Source organism: Mesitornis unicolor, unplaced genomic scaffold (assembly GCF_000695765.1).
Source record: "Mesitornis unicolor isolate BGI_N332 unplaced genomic scaffold, ASM69576v1 scaffold619, whole genome shotgun sequence".
In the NCBI taxonomy this organism is placed as follows: Eukaryota; Metazoa; Chordata; class Aves; order Mesitornithiformes; family Mesitornithidae; genus Mesitornis; species Mesitornis unicolor.
The window spans coordinates 55,094-75,899 of NW_010205000.1; the positions used below are offsets into that span (position 1 = coordinate 55,094).

The window sequence follows — 20,806 nt, forward strand, 5'->3', positions numbered from 1 at the left end:
GTGCTCTGGGTAGATGGACAGAAACATATTTGGCAACCTGAGAGCTCTGTTCCAGCAACCCAGCTCAGTACTGTTCGGCTCTCTGTAGAAACCAGCAGCACATGTGGGAGGCAGGACTTTCAGGAACGACAGAAATTGAGACCATGCACTACTTTACATTCTGCTTTAGATTCCCACTTAACTTGGATATTTTTAATGTTCTTTTTTGTTCTGAGACTTTGGTCTTTGACGGTGCAAAAACATTCCTCTAGCACTCTGTTGCCATTTTTTTTCAGTGGAAAAGCGTGTCTTTAAAATGTTGGGCAATTAAATTCAATGCATGTGTGCTTGCAACCTTACTGCTCTCTCATTGCTGTTTTTTCCTCTTTCTCAGGACATGATCTTCACCACCACAATGAATCAGGAAAAACCTGACAAATCCTCCTAGCTCTCTGGCTGTCCAATTTGCTGTTCCCTTGCTGTTCACCAGACAGCAGCTCTTTCCACCCAAAGCACAGGAGAAGCCAGCAAGTCACAAATGACAGCTGAAAAGTGAAGCATCACCAAAAGCTGTGTGAGACTCTGTCAGAGAAAACCTTTATATAGTAATTCGCCTTCTGAGCCTGGGAAGCTGCATATCCCATTGCTTCCAAAGAACAGAGAGAAGATATGTTCAAGTAACCAATACCAGAAATTGCACAAATCAATACGTATATTGCAGTATCTACACACAGTGATTTACAGCGTTTAGAAATCTCCATTCAGGATGGATGATGGATATAGAAACACCAACCTATATCAAGGGGGCAGGGAGGCAAACCAAGTCTCAGATGACTACAGGTACCAGGATGGTAACTATGAAGGATACGCACCCAATGACGGGTACTATCGTGGCGGGGATGATCCCGCTCGTGAAGAAGATGCCCAGAGTGATGTGACAGAAGGCCACGATGAAGATGATGAGGTCTATGAGGGGGAGTACCAGGGGATCCCGCACCCAGATGACATTAAAGAAAAGCAGAAGAAGCGAGCTCCAGCTGTGGCTGATGAGTACAGAGACCGTGCTGACCTTATGGCAGAGAGGATGGAGGACGAGGAGCAACTTGCCCACCAGTATGAGAACATCATCGAGGAGTGTGGCCACGGACGCTTCCAGTGGACCCTCTTCTTTGTTTTAGGGTTGGCACTGATGGCAGATGGGGTGGAAGTGTTTGTGGTTGGATTTGTTCTCCCCAGTGCTGAGAAGGATATGTGCTTATCCAGTTCGAACAAAGGGATGCTAGGTAAGTGCCACATACAAACAGCTCTTCTAATGCAGTAGCTAAGACATCTTTTTCTAGACACCAGCTGGTTTCAGGATCTTCTGATGACTTTCCTCTCGTGTTGTATGTCATGCACAGTCACAGCTGGGTGGATCTGACTCAAGAGGGATTGTGTCTTAAAGATCTTGCTAACTTCTGTTGCTTCACAAACCACTTAAAAATTATACCTCAAAATATCTCAGGTCAGATATCTAAAAGCAAATCGCTCACAGTTGGATCCTGATTTCAAAGGGACTTCCGAATTCACCAGCTCCCTATGGTACAACAGAGTGGGTGCCTTTTCAGTGATGAGACCTTTTTTGAAAAGGAGGTCGTTTATTTTGGTGACTTCATGAAAGCTGAAATCTTCTGAAACTCTGACCCCATAAATACCCATCTTCATAGAGCTCAAGGTCTGGCAGGCACCGGAGTCAGAAAACTTCAAATGTCACAAGAAAATCTATCTTTGAAGTATTTCTGGCCCTGCAACAGGTAAAAATGAACAAGAAATCTCCTGAGAGAGCTTGTTCTTCTTTTTTTCAGCTCAGTATTTGCAAGGCTGAAAGTTCAGGGTGTTCTGATAAGCTCTGAATAAGCAAGGAGACATTTGGCTCCGTATCCAACCTCAGCTCCGGTCTCCCACACATTAACCAAGCTAATTTGGAATTTCTAATTAGGGGAAGAGCACTCTTCTCTCTGCCTTTCCTTCCCACTTTTAAACAACTTTTGAGAACCTGGTATTGCAGAACAATTTCCTCTGTCCTTAGCTTGTTTGTCTGGGGAATCTGCTGTCAAAGCACGCATTCACACTATTTTGTGGCTTATATATGAGGAAAAGAAATTCATAAAGCCAAGAAAAGCTGGTTAATCTTAGTTTGAGGCAGAGTGGAAAGTGGATATTTATGGTGGCGCTCAGTTGTTAATGATTGCTGTTGTACACGAGGCAGGTTTCTGATTCGGTCTGTGTTATTTGTTAGACACTTTCTCAGATATTTATCTGCTGCAGGTTTCCTCTTGGATCTGAGGTTTGGGAGATGATCCTTTGTGAAAATGAATTCAGCGTGGCTTAGAAAGCCTTCAATTGCAGAGTGGTGCACTGATATGAGTAATGAGCAACTAGAAAAAAGATCTCTCCTAATGAAGCTCAGAGCCTCCAACACTAATTTCCCTCAGTGTTTCCATTCCCTTGATGGTCTATGGGTTGTGCTATTGCAAATTGATCTTGCTAATACTCAGGGTTCAGTGACTTATAGGTTGACTTGGCACAGTAATGGGTGACAATCAAAGAGCTCTGCACCTCAATTTCTGCCTAATGAGCAGTGACGATCTTGTAAGAGTGTGTGTGCACAACTCTTACAACTCAACCACGAACGGAGGGTTGGTTAGAGAAGGCACAGCTCTCCCTCAAATTGTCATGAGGTTTTAGGGACGCAGGGTGATCATGCACACATGAGTTCCTGCCCCTTACCTTATCCTCATGTACCAATAGATGTCTACAGATGAGCTCACGTTTGTTCCCAATCAACCATTCATCTCAACACATTCTTGCTAAGGAAACATGATCAGGTTATCCCAGGTGGATTTAAGGTTGCTTCCAGGCAGCTGCTGCCATTTAAACACATGAGAAGGTCTCAACCATAACAGGAGAAGCCAGGAGGGAAAATTTGGGAAATAAATCAGGTAAACAAGCAAACTCTTACAGAAATAGGAAGTGGCAAATAAGAGAGCTAAAGTAGCTGCCCCCTAAAGACCAATTTAGTGAAGTTCAGCTGCTGCTAAAAGGATGTTTTGTATTAAGTACTCTGTATATTGCATATTTTTCCTCCCTCAGAAAGCAAGCATGGAAAAATATCAAGAAAATTATGGCCAAATTATGCAAAAATTACAAATAAACAGATGCCCACAGTGTTTCATGCAATGTGTGAAATGAATATGACACATCTTAGAAAACGTTTACATTTTGTTCTGAAAATAAACATCTCACCATCAGATGGAAATTAACAGCTACTTTAGCCCTAAATACCCCTAGTGGGACAAAACACATATTTGGAGTTTTCCTGTTATGCGAAATGCTATTTTGAAGATGATTGCAAAAAAGATTACCAAAAAAAAATACAAAAATAAACCAACAACTGCATATGTTTTAGCAGTTCAATTTCATCTTTTCCAACACTAGTTATTAAGAATAAGTTGGGTAACTTGTAGCAACACTATTTTTATGTATTCATTTGATAAATCTGCTGAGCTTTCTCTGGCAGTAGTCATAATAATAATTACTTTCTTAAATTTATTGAAACAGAATATTCCTTTTCAGTATAATATATCCCACCAGAAGCAGAATATTTTTTGATTTGCTAAGCATAATCACACGAAGAGGCATAAATTTTCTCTTTATGTATTTGCTGAAAGGCACATTATATCATTATTTGGAGAAATATTACATGAATGCATATCTTTAAATGCTTTTAATCACCTCTAGGAGGAATAAATACCATATTTGCAAGTGTAAAGCAGTAAGTACACAGCAAGTATAAAAGATGGTGCCATAGTAATGTTTTAAATTTTTCATATCCAGTGTATTAAAAAACCCTCAGTTAAAGCATTAGACTTCCCAGATCCCCAGAGCTGCAGTTGTGTTATCAGCATTTCACAGTTCAGTAAACAGAGACAAGAACATTTTTAAAGGCTTTGCCCATAACTGCAAAACAGCCACGCCAATGCTAAGAGTAGAATTGTTTTTTCAGGCACACAGCTCCCTTTTCCTTTCTCTGATTTAATAATAGTATTTTAAGGAGGATATCATCTTACAGCCTTTTAGGAGTTTTAGGTAATGAAAAAATAGAAAAAAGATCCTATTAGTAATTATGCAGTTATGTAGCAATTCAAGCTTGGCTGTATGAGTGAGGTTAAATAGGATGTGTAACAATTTCCCTGCTTTTAGTTGTGTGAAGGGGATGTTTTATTATCAACTGAGATAAAATCTGGCCTCAGCTTCTCACTGACCTGAATTCACCTGATATGACAGTAAATGCTAATCCCCTTGGCAGAGCTCAGGGGCTTTTCTGCACTTCTTTTTTTTCTGGATAAGCATAGAGGAGCCTGCTCATGGCTTCCTTGCTCTGCCATGGTCCATGGCTGCCTGGTTTCCGCCTCCAAACAAGGCAGCAGCCAAACCCTGGTGAGACCTTGAGACCTGCCCATGTCCACGTCCCCAGCATCAGGCACAAATTCCTGGCTACAAATTTGCTCTTGGGCAGAAATGCTCCTGCAGCCCAAGGAGCACCATCACCCCGGGTGGTAGGGACATGCTAGGGATCAAAAGCTGGTTTTGTGATTTGGGAACACCCCGGACCTTGTACAGGTCTGATATGGAGATGGCTGCATCCCCATTTATAGACACTGAAGGAATTTCATCTGAGAAGAGCCAGCACCAGCAGGTTTTCGTTTAACAGCAAAGGATTTGTTTGGCTTCCTCTGTTGAAAACTTTGCTTCAGCAGAGGGGTTGGGTGGGGAGAACCAGATGGTCCCATGAATATTGTAGTGATGGACAAGTCCCGTGGGGGGACTGTGAAGCCGGCTGAGCGTAAACAGCCACCCACGCCAAGCTGGCAGCGCTCGCTCAAGTGTTGGGCTTGCATTGCCTCGCCGGTGCTGCATCAAAGTGCTCGTGGATTCACGCATCCACCTTTGGCTTTAACGTGCAGAATCCCCTCCATCTCAGCAGCCAGATTTGTCCAATATCCACCCCCAGATCTCCGAAAACGGAAAGCAGCCTTTCACATGGATGATCCGATTCTCAGCAGCAGAGCCATTAGCTGGAGATGAAGTCTCTCTGTTTGTACTTAATCAACAAAGCAAGACCCCTTTCATTCCATTTCCATTTACAAGTCAAAGAGATTCACTGGGAAAGCACTAATAAGCCTAGAATGAAAAGCAGATAAGAAATTTGAGGAAGAAAGGGAAAAAAGACCACTGAGCCCTCAGTTCATCCCCTGTTGAGACTGTCCCCTGGTCTGGGACATGCTGGCCATCACTAGAGGACAAGACAGTCAGGACTACCACTGGTTTACTCCTCTCTTTAAATGACTTATGCACAATTGGATCCCATGCCTTGCTTCATCCATGTCCCAAACTGTCCAGACCTGACTCACAAAATTTTGTTTGTGTCGCTAAAGTTCATCTTTGTATAACAGATGATACACTCATAAAAGTGTTTGGATTTTGGTTTTATTACAGTTTGAATTGCAAGCTATATAAAGTCCTAATCCTTTTCTGTTGTCCAAATGCTTTCCTCCCTTCAAAAGCCTTCACCTGGACCCAGGCAGCCTCCCCACCTTCCTGTCAGCCCCGAGGACTCTGCACTACTTCTTCCCATTGAGCTGGGGTTTTCCTGCTCAAATTTTCCATTTATTCCCTGAATCCTTGTCCTGACTCAAAAGGGACTTTTTTCAGATGCACCTCATTTTTGAGGACTTTAATCCCTTTAAATGTCAATGAAAGAAAGTCATGCTTGTGGTGGATACTTAGTTAAACCTTGATTTTTTTTTGTTTCGTTTCTGAAACTCTTATGAGTCTACTTTTAATTATATTGAAATAGTAAAAATATGGTTCAGCACACACATAGCCATGTATCCACCTTTCCTTATTCTTAGAACTTCAGCTTTTAAGTGCAAAATTCCCGTCTAACATGAAGCACACAACTTGAGTAAAGGCTAATAAATTTCTTAGTGTGAAAGCGCTATATATGTTACCTTTTTTCTAGTGAGAATAAACCCAGTCAATCGTTATGTATATTCCTTATAACTTCAGCTTTAGATGACTCATAACCCAAAATTTATTCTCGGAATTTCTGCTCTTTAGTTTTCTATCTATTTTAAGGGAGGCTATGGCAGACTTTCCCACAAGCATTCATTATACTCCATTGCTCGTGGAATAGTCTGCAAATAATGGCTTATTCAGAGTTACCCTTAACATTTCACCTGACCACTGCTTGTGTTAATTGGGAAGCTGAGCCCTTCTAGCACAGTCTGGGGTTGTGTGGTTTGAAGCTGAGGTTGGAAGTCAAGTTTCCCGTACAGACCATTGTAATGTTGTTCCTTAGAATATTCTGTGGAGAGAAGTAATGCAGTAGAAGAAATTCCATTTACTGTTCACTTTTCTTAGTCAAATTCTACTTAAAATCTGAGTTTCCTTGATAAGAGCTGGATCTCTTTCAGAGGTAGCAACCATCACTGTTCTCTCCTGCATGGAGACTTTGAGTAACTGTTCTGCTCCTCCCTGGGTACGTGACACCTTATCTTTAATCCAGGACATGGGAATCTGCAAAGCCTGACATTGTTCTGTCCCTTGAGTCCCAAGATCCGTCAGCTGACAAAGTGTTTTATAGCAGCTGTCCCAAAAGGTTTAATGACATTGGCCAGAACATGCAGTCTTCCCAAAAGAGACCTCAGCATCATAATAAAGCGTTCTGCTGGTTTTGTTTCAGCCCTGGAGTAAACGTTTCTATAAGCAGGGTCCTTCCCCTCAGAAACAGACTAAGTGGACAGTCTCTGGTCATCTCTGAGGTTTCCTTTACTACAGATTTTAATTGATTTAAATTTCTAATGGACAATGCATCCGTTGGTTTATCCTATACAATAACCAATTAAAGCTGCATCCTCTAAGTGAATTTGTGACATTAAAGGCTCTGCTGTGTCTTCTGTTGCTCACTGTTTGATGAATCCTGTGTTGCAGAGACATAGTCTTCTCTTCCATCACAAGTTTGAGCTCCTCAGTCAGAATCTGCAGCAGTTCACCCAGAAAAGCAGCTCCAAGCCACTTCTTCAGGTTCAAACTCTGCCACATGGCATGCCAAGCCCACTCTTACCCTAGCCAAAGATCTGGCTGCCCTGCCAGTACAGGCTGCAATAAACCACAAGACACTAACCACCTCCTCTACCTCCCCGTGACCTGGGACATTTTCTGTTATTAAGAGGATTTGGATGAACATCTGCCATCCAGGGATTTTCTCTGGGGCATAAAAAAAAATAATTAACTCTGGCAGATCATTTTTTGTCCTCACTGGGGTCTGGCGGTGTGGGCTGAGCTGTGCTGTGAGCTGCTCACAGGGTGCTGGCAGGGCTCACTGTAGGGCGGGTGGCTGCAGTGCTTTGGTGAGTAGATATAGGGTGCATCATCACTTCTGTCTGCTGGCTGCGACCAGAGCTGCTCCATTAAATACAGCCCAGGAGCCAGGGTAAAAACATTAAGCTTTACAGCATTGCATTAAGAGTCTTCCTGCAGAAAGGTTTTGGCCTGAAACAGGTTATTGCCTCAGCTCTCTCTTGTAATGTGCACTTCAGCGAACAAGCTGGAGTCCAGAGTTAATAGAGAGCTCAGATTCCCAGCTGTGTATGCACCTTCTCTGATTGCTGCAGATCAGTATCAGAAACCTTTACGTACCTCCAGATCACCTCACCAGGGTGAGGAGAGTAAGGCAGGGAGTGTGGGTATTGATTGCACAGAGATGTGTGCTTACAGCAGAGGTACCGTTGTGCTGGCAAAATCCTGTACTATGGTTCTGTTCCAAAAGGCAAGAACAGAGTTTTTCCTTTGACACACAAAATCCTGACTGCCCCTTAGACATCGTGTGGACAGAAAGGAAAGCAGAAGCGTTCACAGAGAGGTGACCCCACTGCCCTGCTGTGGAGCAGGGAAGATTTCAGAAGCCCAAACTTTTGATCAACATGAGACAAGCAACCTTCAAATGCTGCAGTGGCTCCCTGCTGCATGGCTTTTAATTTAGTAATGCATTTTAAATCAAGTGCAGGTATTCGCAATCAAAAGAAAGGCAGAATCAGCTGCCAAATAACTCTCTGCATTAGTCCTTAGCCAGCTTTGCTGGATGGCACGGAACAGCCTTCAGCCATCAGACTGATCGTCTTGTTTAAACATTAACGAATTGCCAAAAGATTCATCATCACCTCATTTCCCAAGTGATGCGTTTGACAGAACAGTCCCTAGGGAAGATAATGGCTCTCAAGAGAAGTAAACACTTAGTTCAAGGTGAGGATTGACCCTCCAAAGGGATGTTCTTTAACCATGCTGAAAAATGTTTCTTTAGCTGCATTTCTTCAGTCATCGAATAGGAATGTTTCCTATTAAGGCAGTGTATTTACTTGCTCAACATCTGTTGTCTTCACTGGGAGCCAGGGATGCTGAGAACACTGCTGCTTTTCTTGAGTTACAGTGTTTCCTTCAGCCCTTGTTCAGCTGAGTCTTGAACCTGACATGGTCCCAGTCTCCAAGCATCTCCAAGCATCTTTTTTTCCTTCAAAAGCCCTGTGCACTCCAAGTTCTGCTTTTCAGCAAGCAGATATTCTTCCATCCACCCATTTTGGCTTTTTCAGAGGTGCCTTGGAGACATATGCTCCTGCCTGATCCCTTCCATTCTTACATCTTTCCTGGCTCAAAGGAATGAACAGAGATTTGTTCACAGACAAACCTAGAACAAAAATAGGAAACCAAGGGGCCAATAAAGCCTCCAAGGACCTGGTCTGTTTGCTGCTAGCTGCTGGACTGATCAATTCCCAGATGTTATTCCTTAACAGCAGTGCAAATCATTTCAGTCTAGCTGATCAATGTTTCCAACCCTCCAGCACTGATTGCTGTTAGATTTTAAATGCTTAATGCCGAGTCCTGCTGTCCTTTCCTATCATAACTCCTTCAGGCCTCAACAGGAATTTTACCAGGACCACAGCTTGTGGTTATTCCTGAGAATATTCTTGCTCACTGAAGTCTCTACATCCAGAAAGTAAATAAAACAAGTGAAAAAAAAATCCTGGACCTGTGAGCATTATTAATTAGTGCTATTTACACTGGTACCCAGCTAAAGGAAAAGACCATATAATAGGTGGCCCTTCTGGTAGCAGTGTCAGCAGAAAAGCCAAGGACAACTGCTGTGTTTTCTAGGCCAGAGTTGGAAGTACATAGCAAGATTGGGTACAGGGAGCCTACTTGGAGAAGAAAACCTTTCTCTCCTATTCAGCTCAGCTCTAAACATAGTCACTGAAACTGTCTTTTGAGGACCCCATGGTAGAAGATCTAATGAAGTCAAAAGAAGATCCCATTTTTCTTAACAATGTCAGAGTGATGACTCTCTAGAGCAAAGTGTGAAGACAATCAGGAGGTTCTTCCTTCTGAAAATTTCAGATCAAGACTGCACTCTTTTCTCTGAGTTGTCCTTCAGTTTGATGCCAGATCCTGGCTCAGTAATGAAGCAGCTGCACATGATGAGTCTCGTTAACAGACCGGTCCTTTCAGATAAAGCTAGGAAAAGCAGAGTGTGAAAGAGATGATGTAGTGCAAAAGAAGCATGGGTAGGACAGGTAACCTGCAAAGAGATCTAGTCATGCTTAAGCAGTCTCTCTGGTCACAGTTTTTGGAGCATAAACACCAACCAGAGGAGCCTCCTCCCTACACATCTTCAGTCCCATTGCACTCAGGGGGGTTAGTGGAGTTAAGACACCAGACTTCTGTTGTATCGTTGGTGGCACATAGCTGGGACACGTGCATTCTAAGCTGCTTATTCCTGGCCATTGCTTACGTGCAGGGGATATGTGAGCAGTGAGACTGGGAAAGAAAGATGTGGGTCTGGTCAAATGAGGGTATGCCTATATTGCATGAAGCAATGCAGTAGGGAACAATGCAAGCTCATGGACAGAAGATGAGAAAATTAGATTTCACTAATGGATAGAGTTTCTGGCACCCGAGATAGACAATTTGAGGAGGATGGGGGTATCTCTACTTTATCGCATAGTATTCTGGGACAACATCAGCTGCTGTGTGGGCACTTAAAATCTGCTTCTACATTGCATGCTATTTCTACCCAATTACCAAACTCACTGTCTCTCTGTCTCTATTCTAGGATTGATAGTCTACTTAGGAATGATGGTGGGGGCTGTCATGCTGGGCGGCCTTGCTGATAAACTGGGAAGAAAGCAATGTCTCATCATATCACTTGCAATCAATGCTGCCTTTGCGTTCCTCTCCTCCTTTGTCCAAGGATACGGATTCTTCCTCTTCTGTCGCCTTATTTCAGGCCTCGGGTGGGTAACTGATGAACCCGTGTTCTGGAGGGGTCCTGTCACAGCTTGGCAGTTTGAGCATGAAGGGTAGGAGGAGAAAGACTGCTCCAGAGATGCATCTCTGATCCTGGGCATGTGTGGTTGTATTACTTCACCTTTGACCCTTAAAGTGTTAGCAGTAAGAAAATTTGGTCATTTACATTCTTCTGGTACTGCCCAAATTGTGCAGAAAGGCGAGTGAGGCTGATAAATGCCCATCTCATTTTACAATCCTTACTGCCAGGGCCTCCAACGAGACCCGCAGCAGTTCCCATCGCCTACCTGTATTTTGCCTCCCTAAAATGAGTGATCACAGAACTACAATGCAGAAGATGTCTGAGTTAAAAGCAAGGCATTATACTGGCTATGTATAAACTGTGCAGGAAATTCAGCTTTCCAGCACGAGAAGGATCTTGTTTATCTTGGATGTTTAAGACAAGTCCAACCTACAAGTCCCACTTTTGTGCTGTGCGTCTGTGAGGGTGACCTTCCCTCTTTATACGTGCAATTCTAACTATAAAGACTTTGTAGAAGACTATCCTTTTTTTCTTATTTTCTTATTTCTCTTTTATTTTCTCCTCAGTATTGGAGGATCCCTCCCCATCGTGTTTGCCTATTTCTCTGAATTCCTATCTCGTGAGAAGAGGGGGGAACACCTGAGCTGGCTTTGCATGTTCTGGATGATCGGTGGCATTTTTGCTTCAGCAATGGCTTGGAGCATCATCCCACATTACGGTAACTGTTTTGTGCTAATGAATTTCGACACCACCACATTCCTACACCACTACACTACACCAAGACCCCACACAGGTAACATTAGTCAGTCCTTGAGCATCCTAGCATAAACAACACCGAAAATAATAGACACCTGAAGTGAACACAAAAGGTGTGATAAATCGACTGCATGATTGACTGACTGATACTAAGGCTGTAAATAGGACTGATGAGAGCTGCTCTGCATCAAAAGCTTCAGATACACCCCTTTAATTATACTGCTAGGGCCTGAGCTCTTAATATAAATGTCAGTGCACTCAGGGAAAACTGGTCTGAGATTATATTGCTAAAAAATGATACAGTTATCAAACATAAGTAACTTTAATTGGGGAATTACTGGGTGCTATGAAGGATAGCAGGGAGGACAGCACATGCTCTTTTCCGTAGCCGAGTGTCAGCACTCTGGGGCTGTGTATCTGGCAGTGCATCTCCTGAGCATGCAATGGGCTGGAGTCACATCTGACTTCACCCAATTGGGATGAGGAGGGGAATGGGTTCCCTGTCCAGAGCTGGAAGTGGGAGAGAAAAAGTAGATGGGTAGACTCTGAAGCCTATTCGTGCTCTGAGGAGCAAAAGATCTGCATGTCACATCATTTTCCTTCTAACTCGTGTGTATATCTTAGGAAAATATCAGAAGCAAATACCTGCTGGAAAAGATTAATTCCTTCAGTATTCAGCAACACCAGCTGTTTGCAAAATCTTGTTTGAGGAAAGTAGGACAGGTCACAAAGACCACAAATAAAATCACTAACATTTACCTACCAATTCATTTTTACCATGTTTAAAGTATAAATAAATGTTCATGCTTTCGATTGATATGACAGAGACTGCTGGAACAAATAGGCAAACTTACTGCGCAGTGGTGTCAGGTTGAAATAATCCTATCGTCTGCAACTACATTTGCTTTAAAAATCCCTTATGTATTTACATTACATTTATTTTTCTGATTATTTTTTATGTTGTATTTTTATATTTTCTCTTTTAGATTTCCCATGTTCCCCTAGTATTTTGGAACTTTGGGAAATGAGTAGAACTCAGATGAGACCTTTGCAAAAAACCTTGATGATTTCCTTATTATGTGCTTAAAAACATTTATAGGAAAAAAATGAACTAAACAGTCCTTCTGAGATTTGAGCCTAGAGAAAGTAAATGAAGCAATGCAAGAATGATGCTAAACTTTCCAGTCCTTAGCAGAGGAATATCTGACCTGGTCAGACATCAGAAAAAAAGCAGGAGAGGCGGAATCTCAAATGCAGGATCAGGATCTTGATGCTTCTGAGTTTGAATCTCAGCTCAGATTTTGCAGGTCTAGAAAAAACCTTGCTTTCCTAGCTCACTTCCATTAAATTGAAATACATGTGTGAGATATGAGATGGAAAGGAGCTGTCTTTAATTTGCCTTTCAGATCAGAGATGATTTAACCTTTGTAAACTTTTTGTAACATCACTGAGCAGTAATAAATTATGACCCTGATACCTCTTCGCTTTCCCAGCCTTACTTGCCTACAGCTGCATGGAGCTATTCTTACCGCTAGCTGATTTCTCAACTCAGAGATAAAAGAAGGCTTTTAAAAGGCAGAGCCTGAGCAAGTATGTTCTATTTTCTGTAATGAACATGAACTCACTTGCTGTTATCTACTGAGCATGCTAGTGAGCCTCTAAGAGCTGTCATTACTAAGAATAGCAAACTTTCAACTTGTGCCTGTGCCATACAGAGCTGTAAAGTTCAGAGCTGCTTTAGGAGAGAAAGAGCTCAGAATTCCTGGTCAGTATTTTAACTTTTTCTCTCTCTGTTTCCAGGCTGGGGGTTCAGTATGGGTACCAACTACCACTTCCACAGCTGGAGAGTCTTTGTACTCGTCTGCTCTTTGCCCTGCGTCGCCTCCCTGGTGGCGCTGAAATTCATGCCTGAAAGCCCACGTTTTTTGCTGGAGGTAAGGTGATTCATCTGAACCTTGCAGTCTGATATGAGCAGAGGATGGCTGGTCCCTAATGTGTCACTGTCTGTCCTCCTTTGTCCCTTCAAACACGCATAGCACAAGCTCAGCGGCAAAACCACTCCTACATGTCTATACTAGCTCCACGGATTGCCTAAACCCCAAATACTACAGACTATGGGGTCAATCGGTGATGGTTAGTGTTTCACTGCCAAATGTGATGCAGGAAGGAAGTGGTGAGTGCTGGGAATTTTGTAAGGCCACCAAAGGTGTTTTGAAAATATCTCACAGAGTTTGGCCACGTAACTACTGAATCCTGGTGGAAGAGCGAAGGACAGAGTATATTTTACTGAGTGAAGTACAAAAACCCCAGAGTTCTTAAGCAAGTATCCTTTATTCCCATTTCACAGATGTGGAGTATGGCAAAACCTAGCTCAAGTTAATTCTGCAAGTCTTTAGTAGAGGTGTGATTAGAGCCCAGGTCTCTTCCTCCATCTCCTCTTCTTTCCTCTGATTTTAAATGTCTGTTCCTGACTCCTTTCCTGCTTCAGAGAGTTTTAGGGTAACTCTTTTCTTCAGCACAGAGATGCTGCATGCCATGAATACAAACCATGCTATCAGCTATTTGTGTTTAATGCAGCCAGTGCTGTATGTGTGCTTCTACACTAGATTTGACCTCTAGAATTAGTTTCTCTCTATGCTTTGGTAAATTACAGAGCTGGGAACTGCAACATTTATTTTCCTTTTCTTTGATGTTTTCAGATAGGAAAACATGATGAAGCCTGGATGATTCTCAAGCAAGTTCATGACACCAACATGCGGGCCAAGGGCGAGCCAGAGAGGGTGTTTACGGTGAGTTTGAGCAAGCCATCAGCATGTAAAAACTAAAACTGGACACATGCAGCACAGCACCAGTTTATTCCTCCTTGAGACTCTTTCAATATAACCTCCCCAGACAGTCAGAAAAAGGATTCTGAGATACATTTTGTGCATTTGAAGTTAGATGCCAATCTGTTTTTTCAAGAATTAGTCAACCCTGTGAATTGCAGTGAGTACTCTTCATTCCTGGTGTTACTCTACAGCGTATAGACCAGTGATTTTCCAATTACACGCATGCTTAATTGGTCTGCTTTGAGAGACTGAAACCAAATAAAAGAGATATTAGTCATGTGGGAGATCTGAGTCACTACTTTCTCCATTCTGGCTTCTAATCAAACGCTGATTAAACTTCCCACTCCTTCTAATGAGCTTCCCAAACTCCACCTGCCTCATACCCAATCTTTAATCTCTCCAAGGGAAAGTGGATGAGTGGCTATTACTCATTAGTCTGCTGCTTGTTGTGAAGAAGGCCACACCAATGGACTTCGTTAATAGTAAAATCAGGTGAAAGGTGTGTGCTGGGGTTAGCTGCAAATTACTATAATTCGGTTACAAACTCTCAGTGAACCAGCAAGGAAATGGCTCTAAATCCCTACCTGGCTTTGCTGTAATGCCAATTTGGGCTGGCCAGTCCCACCCCGTGGTGGAAGGAAAAGAGGACTGAAAGTCAATTATATATATTTTTCTCTAAGTAGAGCACTGTAAGAGTAGGAGAATGAAGGAGCAGCTGTACAGCACTCATTAGTGCTCATTACTCCACAACAGTGTCATGACTGCTATGGCATGAGCCGATCTCGGTATCGCACCTCGAGGTACGGCACGCCAGCTGAATCAAGGTTTACTGACATCCGTTGGCACGGGCGGAGGATCAGTGTGGCTGGTGTAGCACAAACTGTCAGGTTTTGTGTTTTTCTGATAGGCCAGAAGTTGCCAGTTTGTGGTGAGTCAGCTGGTGCCGGGACAGTTCCCAGATCTGACATTTAAGTGATGCCAGCAAGAGGAACACGGAGACTTCACAGCCGAGCCAAGCACTCATTCATACTCAGAAATTTATTCAGTTATTTTTCACCTCTTTCTCCTGTTTACAAACAAATCTGGTTTCTTTGAATATGTCCTTTACTTAAAATTACTGAGCAAAAAAAATTCTGGGACCTATTTTTAAGGTTTATTGAGCACTCCAGTTCAGGTGTTTAGTGCTGAAAATTCAAGCTGTTTTGGTGGAGTGAATCGATTGCATGGCGTGGGTTCACTTGGTGACAGGATGCATTTTCAGATGCAAAGATTCCCATCTACACATTCATTTGTCATAGAAGTTCTGCCAGTGGTACCTAAAATGTGCTGGATGAGAAATATTCCTGTCAGTTGTCTTTGAAGAAAGAGATCCTGAGGGCACAGTTGGATGCAGGTACAAGTGGCTGATCAAGGAGATAATTTTTACTGTAATTGCCTAGTCCTAATTTCTAGTGGAAGAGTAAGGGATAGAGAAATAAGGTAGTGCACAGGCACATTAGCCAGTAAATGAAAGATTGAAGTGGATGTGATACACTTAAAGTATTTCGTGGAAAAAGAGAGAGAGAGAGAGAATGGAGAAATAGAAGGAAGGAAGAAAGGAAGGAGGGCAGGCTTCTTTCTATAATAAAATATCTCAATGTAATTAAATCAGGTAGTTTAATTGTTAGTGATAACATTCAAGGAAAAGATAGTAAGGGGTATCACATGGAAACATTGCTCATAAGACAGTGGAATTTAAAATCTGCCCACGATCTATTCTGGAAACTTCTGTCCAATATTTTTTTACTCCTTTTATTTTTTTTTCAGGTTTCCTATATCAAAACTCCAAAGCAAGTAGATGAATTTATTGAAATCCAGAGCTCAACAGGGACCTGGTACCAGCGGTGGCTAGTCAGAATCTCGACTACTTTCAAACAGGTAAAGAGAAGAAAAAACATCCCGTGGTGGCTTTTGTGCTTCAGGCTTCAGTTCCTCACTGCTTGAAGTCATTGCATCTTGAAACTGTAACTCTCACTCAAAAAAATCAGATAAGTTAACCTTTCACAAGTTCTGTGCTGCTTACCTATGGCCATGAAGTACTTTATGGAAAATCTTGTTAGATGCTTCTAGTCTAGGAGGATGAGCTGAAAGCAAAGGGGATTCTTTCTTAATTAATAGCAATTCAGGTACTATGCTATTACTATATTACGTGGCAGGTTAAGAGCATGAGGAGTTATGTTCCCTCATGTTCCTGGCAGAATTTCCTGCAGCAGGTCAGGAGGAGCAGATTTTGTTCTCTCTCCTGCTCCGCTTGGCTTCATCCCTCCCTGAGTTCATCTTGCCCCTCCTGAAGTGCCAGCTGTGTTTGGAGTTTTGCTCTTCAGTGAGCTCTGGAGCTCAGTTTGAAAGCATCCCTGAGACCATGCATATATTTAAAAAGACAAAATTGTCAGAGGATCATACTCACATTTACTGATACAGCCTGGGAGAGACACTGCATCATCCCACCCCAGTCCTAGCCATGCAGCCCAGCTCATTACAGAGGGTTCGGATCAAGGACCCTGGCACAGAGCTGCATAAGTGATCTCTCTGTAAGCCATTTATCTAAATAAAAATAATTTTGAACAAACACTGAATATAAGCCACACATCTGACCTTCCCCCAGTGAGCCCTTTTTACTGATGTTAAATTTATGATGCACTCAGAAATTAATCTCTCAAATCTCTGCTAGTGTTTCCTTGCAGCTAATTCCTTCTTGTGGATTTGTAGGTCTGGGACAACGTGCTATATTGTTTAACAGCCCAGTACAGGATGAACACACTGATGCTGGCTGTGGTTTGGTTTACAATGGCCTTAAGGTACGGTGGTACTTTAACTTTTTCAGGAAACTAGAATTTGAATAATTACTTACACACTTAGATAAACTATTACAAAATTAATCCTGGTCTTATTTTAAAGAATCTTTGTGTACTAAGCCTTGCACTCCTATGAATTATTGATCAATCTGATTGCTTCTATGAGAGTATAAGGTATAAATTTTGTCTAACTTTCACTTAAATGTCACACTTACAAAAATCTGCATTCTGGGAGAGTTTCCAAATTGCTTGCTACTCTGCTGGGTTTGGGGGCAACAAGGAGAGCACTTTGCTGTATTTCCCAGCCAAGGAGTCAATGTCACTAAAGCTTAAATGAGTTGCCCTGCTTTAGGTGAACAAGTTTACAAGTCATGAAGTATGTCATTAGAAAAGCACTGCGATATTTGCAGCATCTTATAACCCTAACACATGTCTCCCATCCTGCTATAGTTACTATGGCCTTATCGTCTGGTTCCCTGACATGATCCGATATCTCCAAGAAGAGGCATATGAATCTCGAGTGAAGATCTTTGATGAGGAAGAAGTGTCACACTTCACCTTTAATTTCACCCTGGAAAACCAGATCCATAGAAACGGGGAATACAGAAATGATAAGTAAGTGAACAGAACCTGGTTCAATGCATGTGGACTGAAACACATTTCTAGAAAGCTGTTGTTCTGTTTTTTTTTTAATTTTCCACCAACTTGAAAATATTGTTATTCTGGACACACGGTCTGTATCTCTCACATCTCAAAGGCAGTTTTCCACAGACTAAATATCCTTTTAATCCTGTTTTTCACACAGTCTGCCTCAGCCACTCCCATCTCCAGACCCAAGGGGGTGCCTGCAGCCCTTTGCTGGGAGCAGGGCAGTGGGTGCCTCCCTGGCTGCGCTGGGCATTCCACATATGCCTGCTTGGGAGAGTGTGCGGATACAGCAGTGACTTCTCTTTCCTTAGTACACACTGACATCTACTGGTCTTGGGCAGCAGAGACCATCCGTTGCAATGAAACTGCTCTGCTGCTGCATTTCCAAAATAAAAAGCTATTTTCCCTTGAAGTCCTCGATATGACTTACCCCGGTCTCCATCCTGCATCCCATACTAGCTGTGTCATGACCAGTTGTACTGGTGTGCTTCTTCCCCACTGGCCAACATCTCCCCACAGAATGAGGATGTCGCTCTCTCTTTTAGTGTTTTGAAGTCAGTGAAGTTATTCTAGCAGAATACCATTGCTTTCCACCTTTTCTTCTCCTATTTGGTCTGGGTCTGGTGTTTTTATTTCTGCATCCAGCCTGGATCCCAGTCATTCTATGTTACAACAGCAGTATAAATCCTAGTGATTTGTAGCAGGCCATTATAATTTTCTAAATTTCGCTAAGTTAGTTCTGTGGAGATCCAATTGCTCCAGATAGACTAGACAGGGTGTTGCTCCAGCTGCTTTGCACTACATGGGCAGGTCCCACTGGATGTTCAGTGTTACATGAAGCACTCCTTGTTTCAATCTTCACAGGTGAAACTATGCCTCATTGCCCAGGCAGATTGCTCCTCTTCCCTCAGAAACTATTTGTCTCCATTTCCTTGACATGTATGATAGACGTTGGTGGGGGACTCCAGTCTGTGTCCCCATGTCCTTCCAGAGATCTTCCCTGCAGTAAGGAGCTGTGCTTGATGGTACAAACCTTGCCCCATAATTTCTATTCCCCTGCCTATCAAGTAGCCAAGTAAAGTTTGGTGAGAAATGGATAGTGATCGAATTTAGGGATTGGGGACCCTTACCTTATGTCCAGAGGAGATGCTCAGTTTTCACTAACTTCATTGAGAACAGGATGCTCAGCACCTTGCAGGATGAAAACCGTGCTGTACATCACTATTATCCTGCCTCATTCCTCTCTGATTCAATAACTCAAAACCTGATCAAGCCACACTCCACTAATACCCAGAGCATATCTCAATATGATTTATAGCTACATTTTCACTCCAGCTTTTGGCTGTGAGTTAAAACTCCATTGAACACCGGGCCATTGCTATATGGCTTTTAAAGACGGATGTTAAGAAAGCAAACTGCAGAAAAGGGGCTTCTAGCAGCCTTTGGGAGTAAATATATCACAGGCTATTACTGAGTAAATGTAGAACAGCTTAAGTTTTTCTGTAACCTATGAGACCTTCTGCACGAAGCAAAAGACTTGAATAGTCTTCTCGTGGCATTTTGAGCATTAATAATATCTGCTAGTAGCTTCAGTTAAGAACCCCTGCAGTGCTCATTTAATGATGTAAACAGCCATCACGCGCGACTGTGTTGTAAGTGCTCCATTCAATTAAGTTTCTGGGTATATGTTAGAAGCCTTTTTATTTGGTGACAGTTGTGGCCTCCTTAACTAGAGCAATAATGCTTGCTCTTAATAGCTCCTTACATCTTCCAAACATGCCGTTGCATTAACTGATACATCTTCGCAGTGTTCCTGCAAAATTTCACAGGTAAATCAATATTGTGTCATCCTTCAGGCAGGCAGGTCAGACATGTCAAGCTTCCCATCAGAGGAGAAATCAATCACCTGACACAGTTGATTATTTTCAGCGTAATCTGTTTTTGTTACACGATAAGCAATAGTCCTGGAACAGAGGTGGCTACAAGCAGAACTCAGATAATCTCCCCACTCTCTAGAAACTCTACCGCATTTTTATTAAAAAAAATCACTTTGAGTTTAAACAACTGTCAGAAGCCTTTCACCAAATGGCTCAATTGGCCCTGATAATGTCTGTTTGTATTTATGCTGGAGGAAGGGGCAGAATAAGGAAGGCGGTGAGGTCAGCTCACAAAGAAAATGCCATGCACTGAGTGAAATTATGTCTTCTTCAGATGGACTAGTACTGAAAGTGAGAAGATTTATGACCATGCAGCCTTAGAAGCACATTTTCCTAGATGTGACTATTTTGAGGAATAGAAAAACTGCCAGAAATCTTAAAAGGTCCATCTCTCTCTAAAAAAAACGCTCGTCAAACCCATGTCTTCTACTAAAATAGAATATATGTAAGCATGGAGATGGAAGGAGAGTTGTGCATTCAAGCAACACCTTTTCTGTAACTGACCCTAGAAACTGCCATAAGTGCTCTGTCTCTTGAAACAGCCATTACGTACTATATAGTGTAGAAAATACCTTAAAGTACAGAGTGAAGTTCTTTTTCTTGCCCTACAGATTTATTGGCATGAAATTCAAGGAAGTGAAATTTGAGGATTCACTATTTGAGGAATGCTACTTTGAAGATGTGACATCCACCGAGACCTTCTTCGAAAACTGCACCATCATCTCTACTGTCTTTTATAATACTGGTAATGGGGTTCCTGCTATGGTCTCATCTCTGTAATTAGGAACAATTATTTTATCAGATTCTGGGAGAAAGGATGATAGGGACCTGTGTGTTTGTGTGTGTGCTAGGTAATGAAAGTGGTGATGGAAAAGAAGAGGATGATGCATTTGGGTTGCTCCATCAGTGTTTTTAGCCACATGGCTTCTGGTGTCACTGACTGCTGCATGGGAAATGCAAAAGTCTGCACTGAGACTTTGGTGGGTTAAAGTACTGACAAAACGCCTAGCAGTTTAACAGCTTGAGTTAACAAATTTGGCCTAAAATATAATTTTAACCAACATGTAGCTGATGATCGTAGGCAGTAAAATACACATAGATTTATCCTGAAAAAGCTTTTCATTTCTACTCTAATAGAGAGCAAACCATAAGGCCATGAACATAAGAGCCTGCATTGCCCTGTCCTTGTGGCATGGTGATGCTGGTCCAGGTGATTCCACAACCATATTTGCACATGATTTTTCACCCACCAGGTGCCAAGCATGCAGCTGGTGTTTGTCACTAAAATAATAACTCTCTGGCCATTTCCATTTAATGAAGAGCTCCTCTCAGATCTCTGATTTGGCTTTGATCCTGAGGAGCTCAGCCAAGCAGGATGAAGATTTTGCCTCTTTCACTTGC

General features: G+C 42.3%; 1 protein-coding gene across 1 annotated transcript in view; it reads left to right on the forward strand.

Annotated features, from left to right (window-relative positions):
• The first annotated feature begins 745 nt into the window (after nucleotides 1-745).
• LOC104545947 (synaptic vesicle glycoprotein 2B-like) overlaps nucleotides 746-20,806 on the forward strand; it is a 23,778-nt gene continuing 3,717 nt past the window's right edge. The window contains exons 1-9 of the mRNA XM_010191214.1: nucleotides 746-1,262; nucleotides 10,187-10,367; nucleotides 10,969-11,120; nucleotides 12,959-13,092; nucleotides 13,858-13,947; nucleotides 15,793-15,903; nucleotides 16,735-16,823; nucleotides 17,271-17,435; nucleotides 20,017-20,148. Of these exons, the coding sequence (XP_010189516.1) occupies nucleotides 746-1,262; nucleotides 10,187-10,367; nucleotides 10,969-11,120; nucleotides 12,959-13,092; nucleotides 13,858-13,947; nucleotides 15,793-15,903; nucleotides 16,735-16,823; nucleotides 17,271-17,435; nucleotides 20,017-20,148 (1,571 nt within the window). The remainder of the gene's footprint in view (nucleotides 1,263-10,186; nucleotides 10,368-10,968; nucleotides 11,121-12,958; nucleotides 13,093-13,857; nucleotides 13,948-15,792; nucleotides 15,904-16,734; nucleotides 16,824-17,270; nucleotides 17,436-20,016; nucleotides 20,149-20,806) is intronic.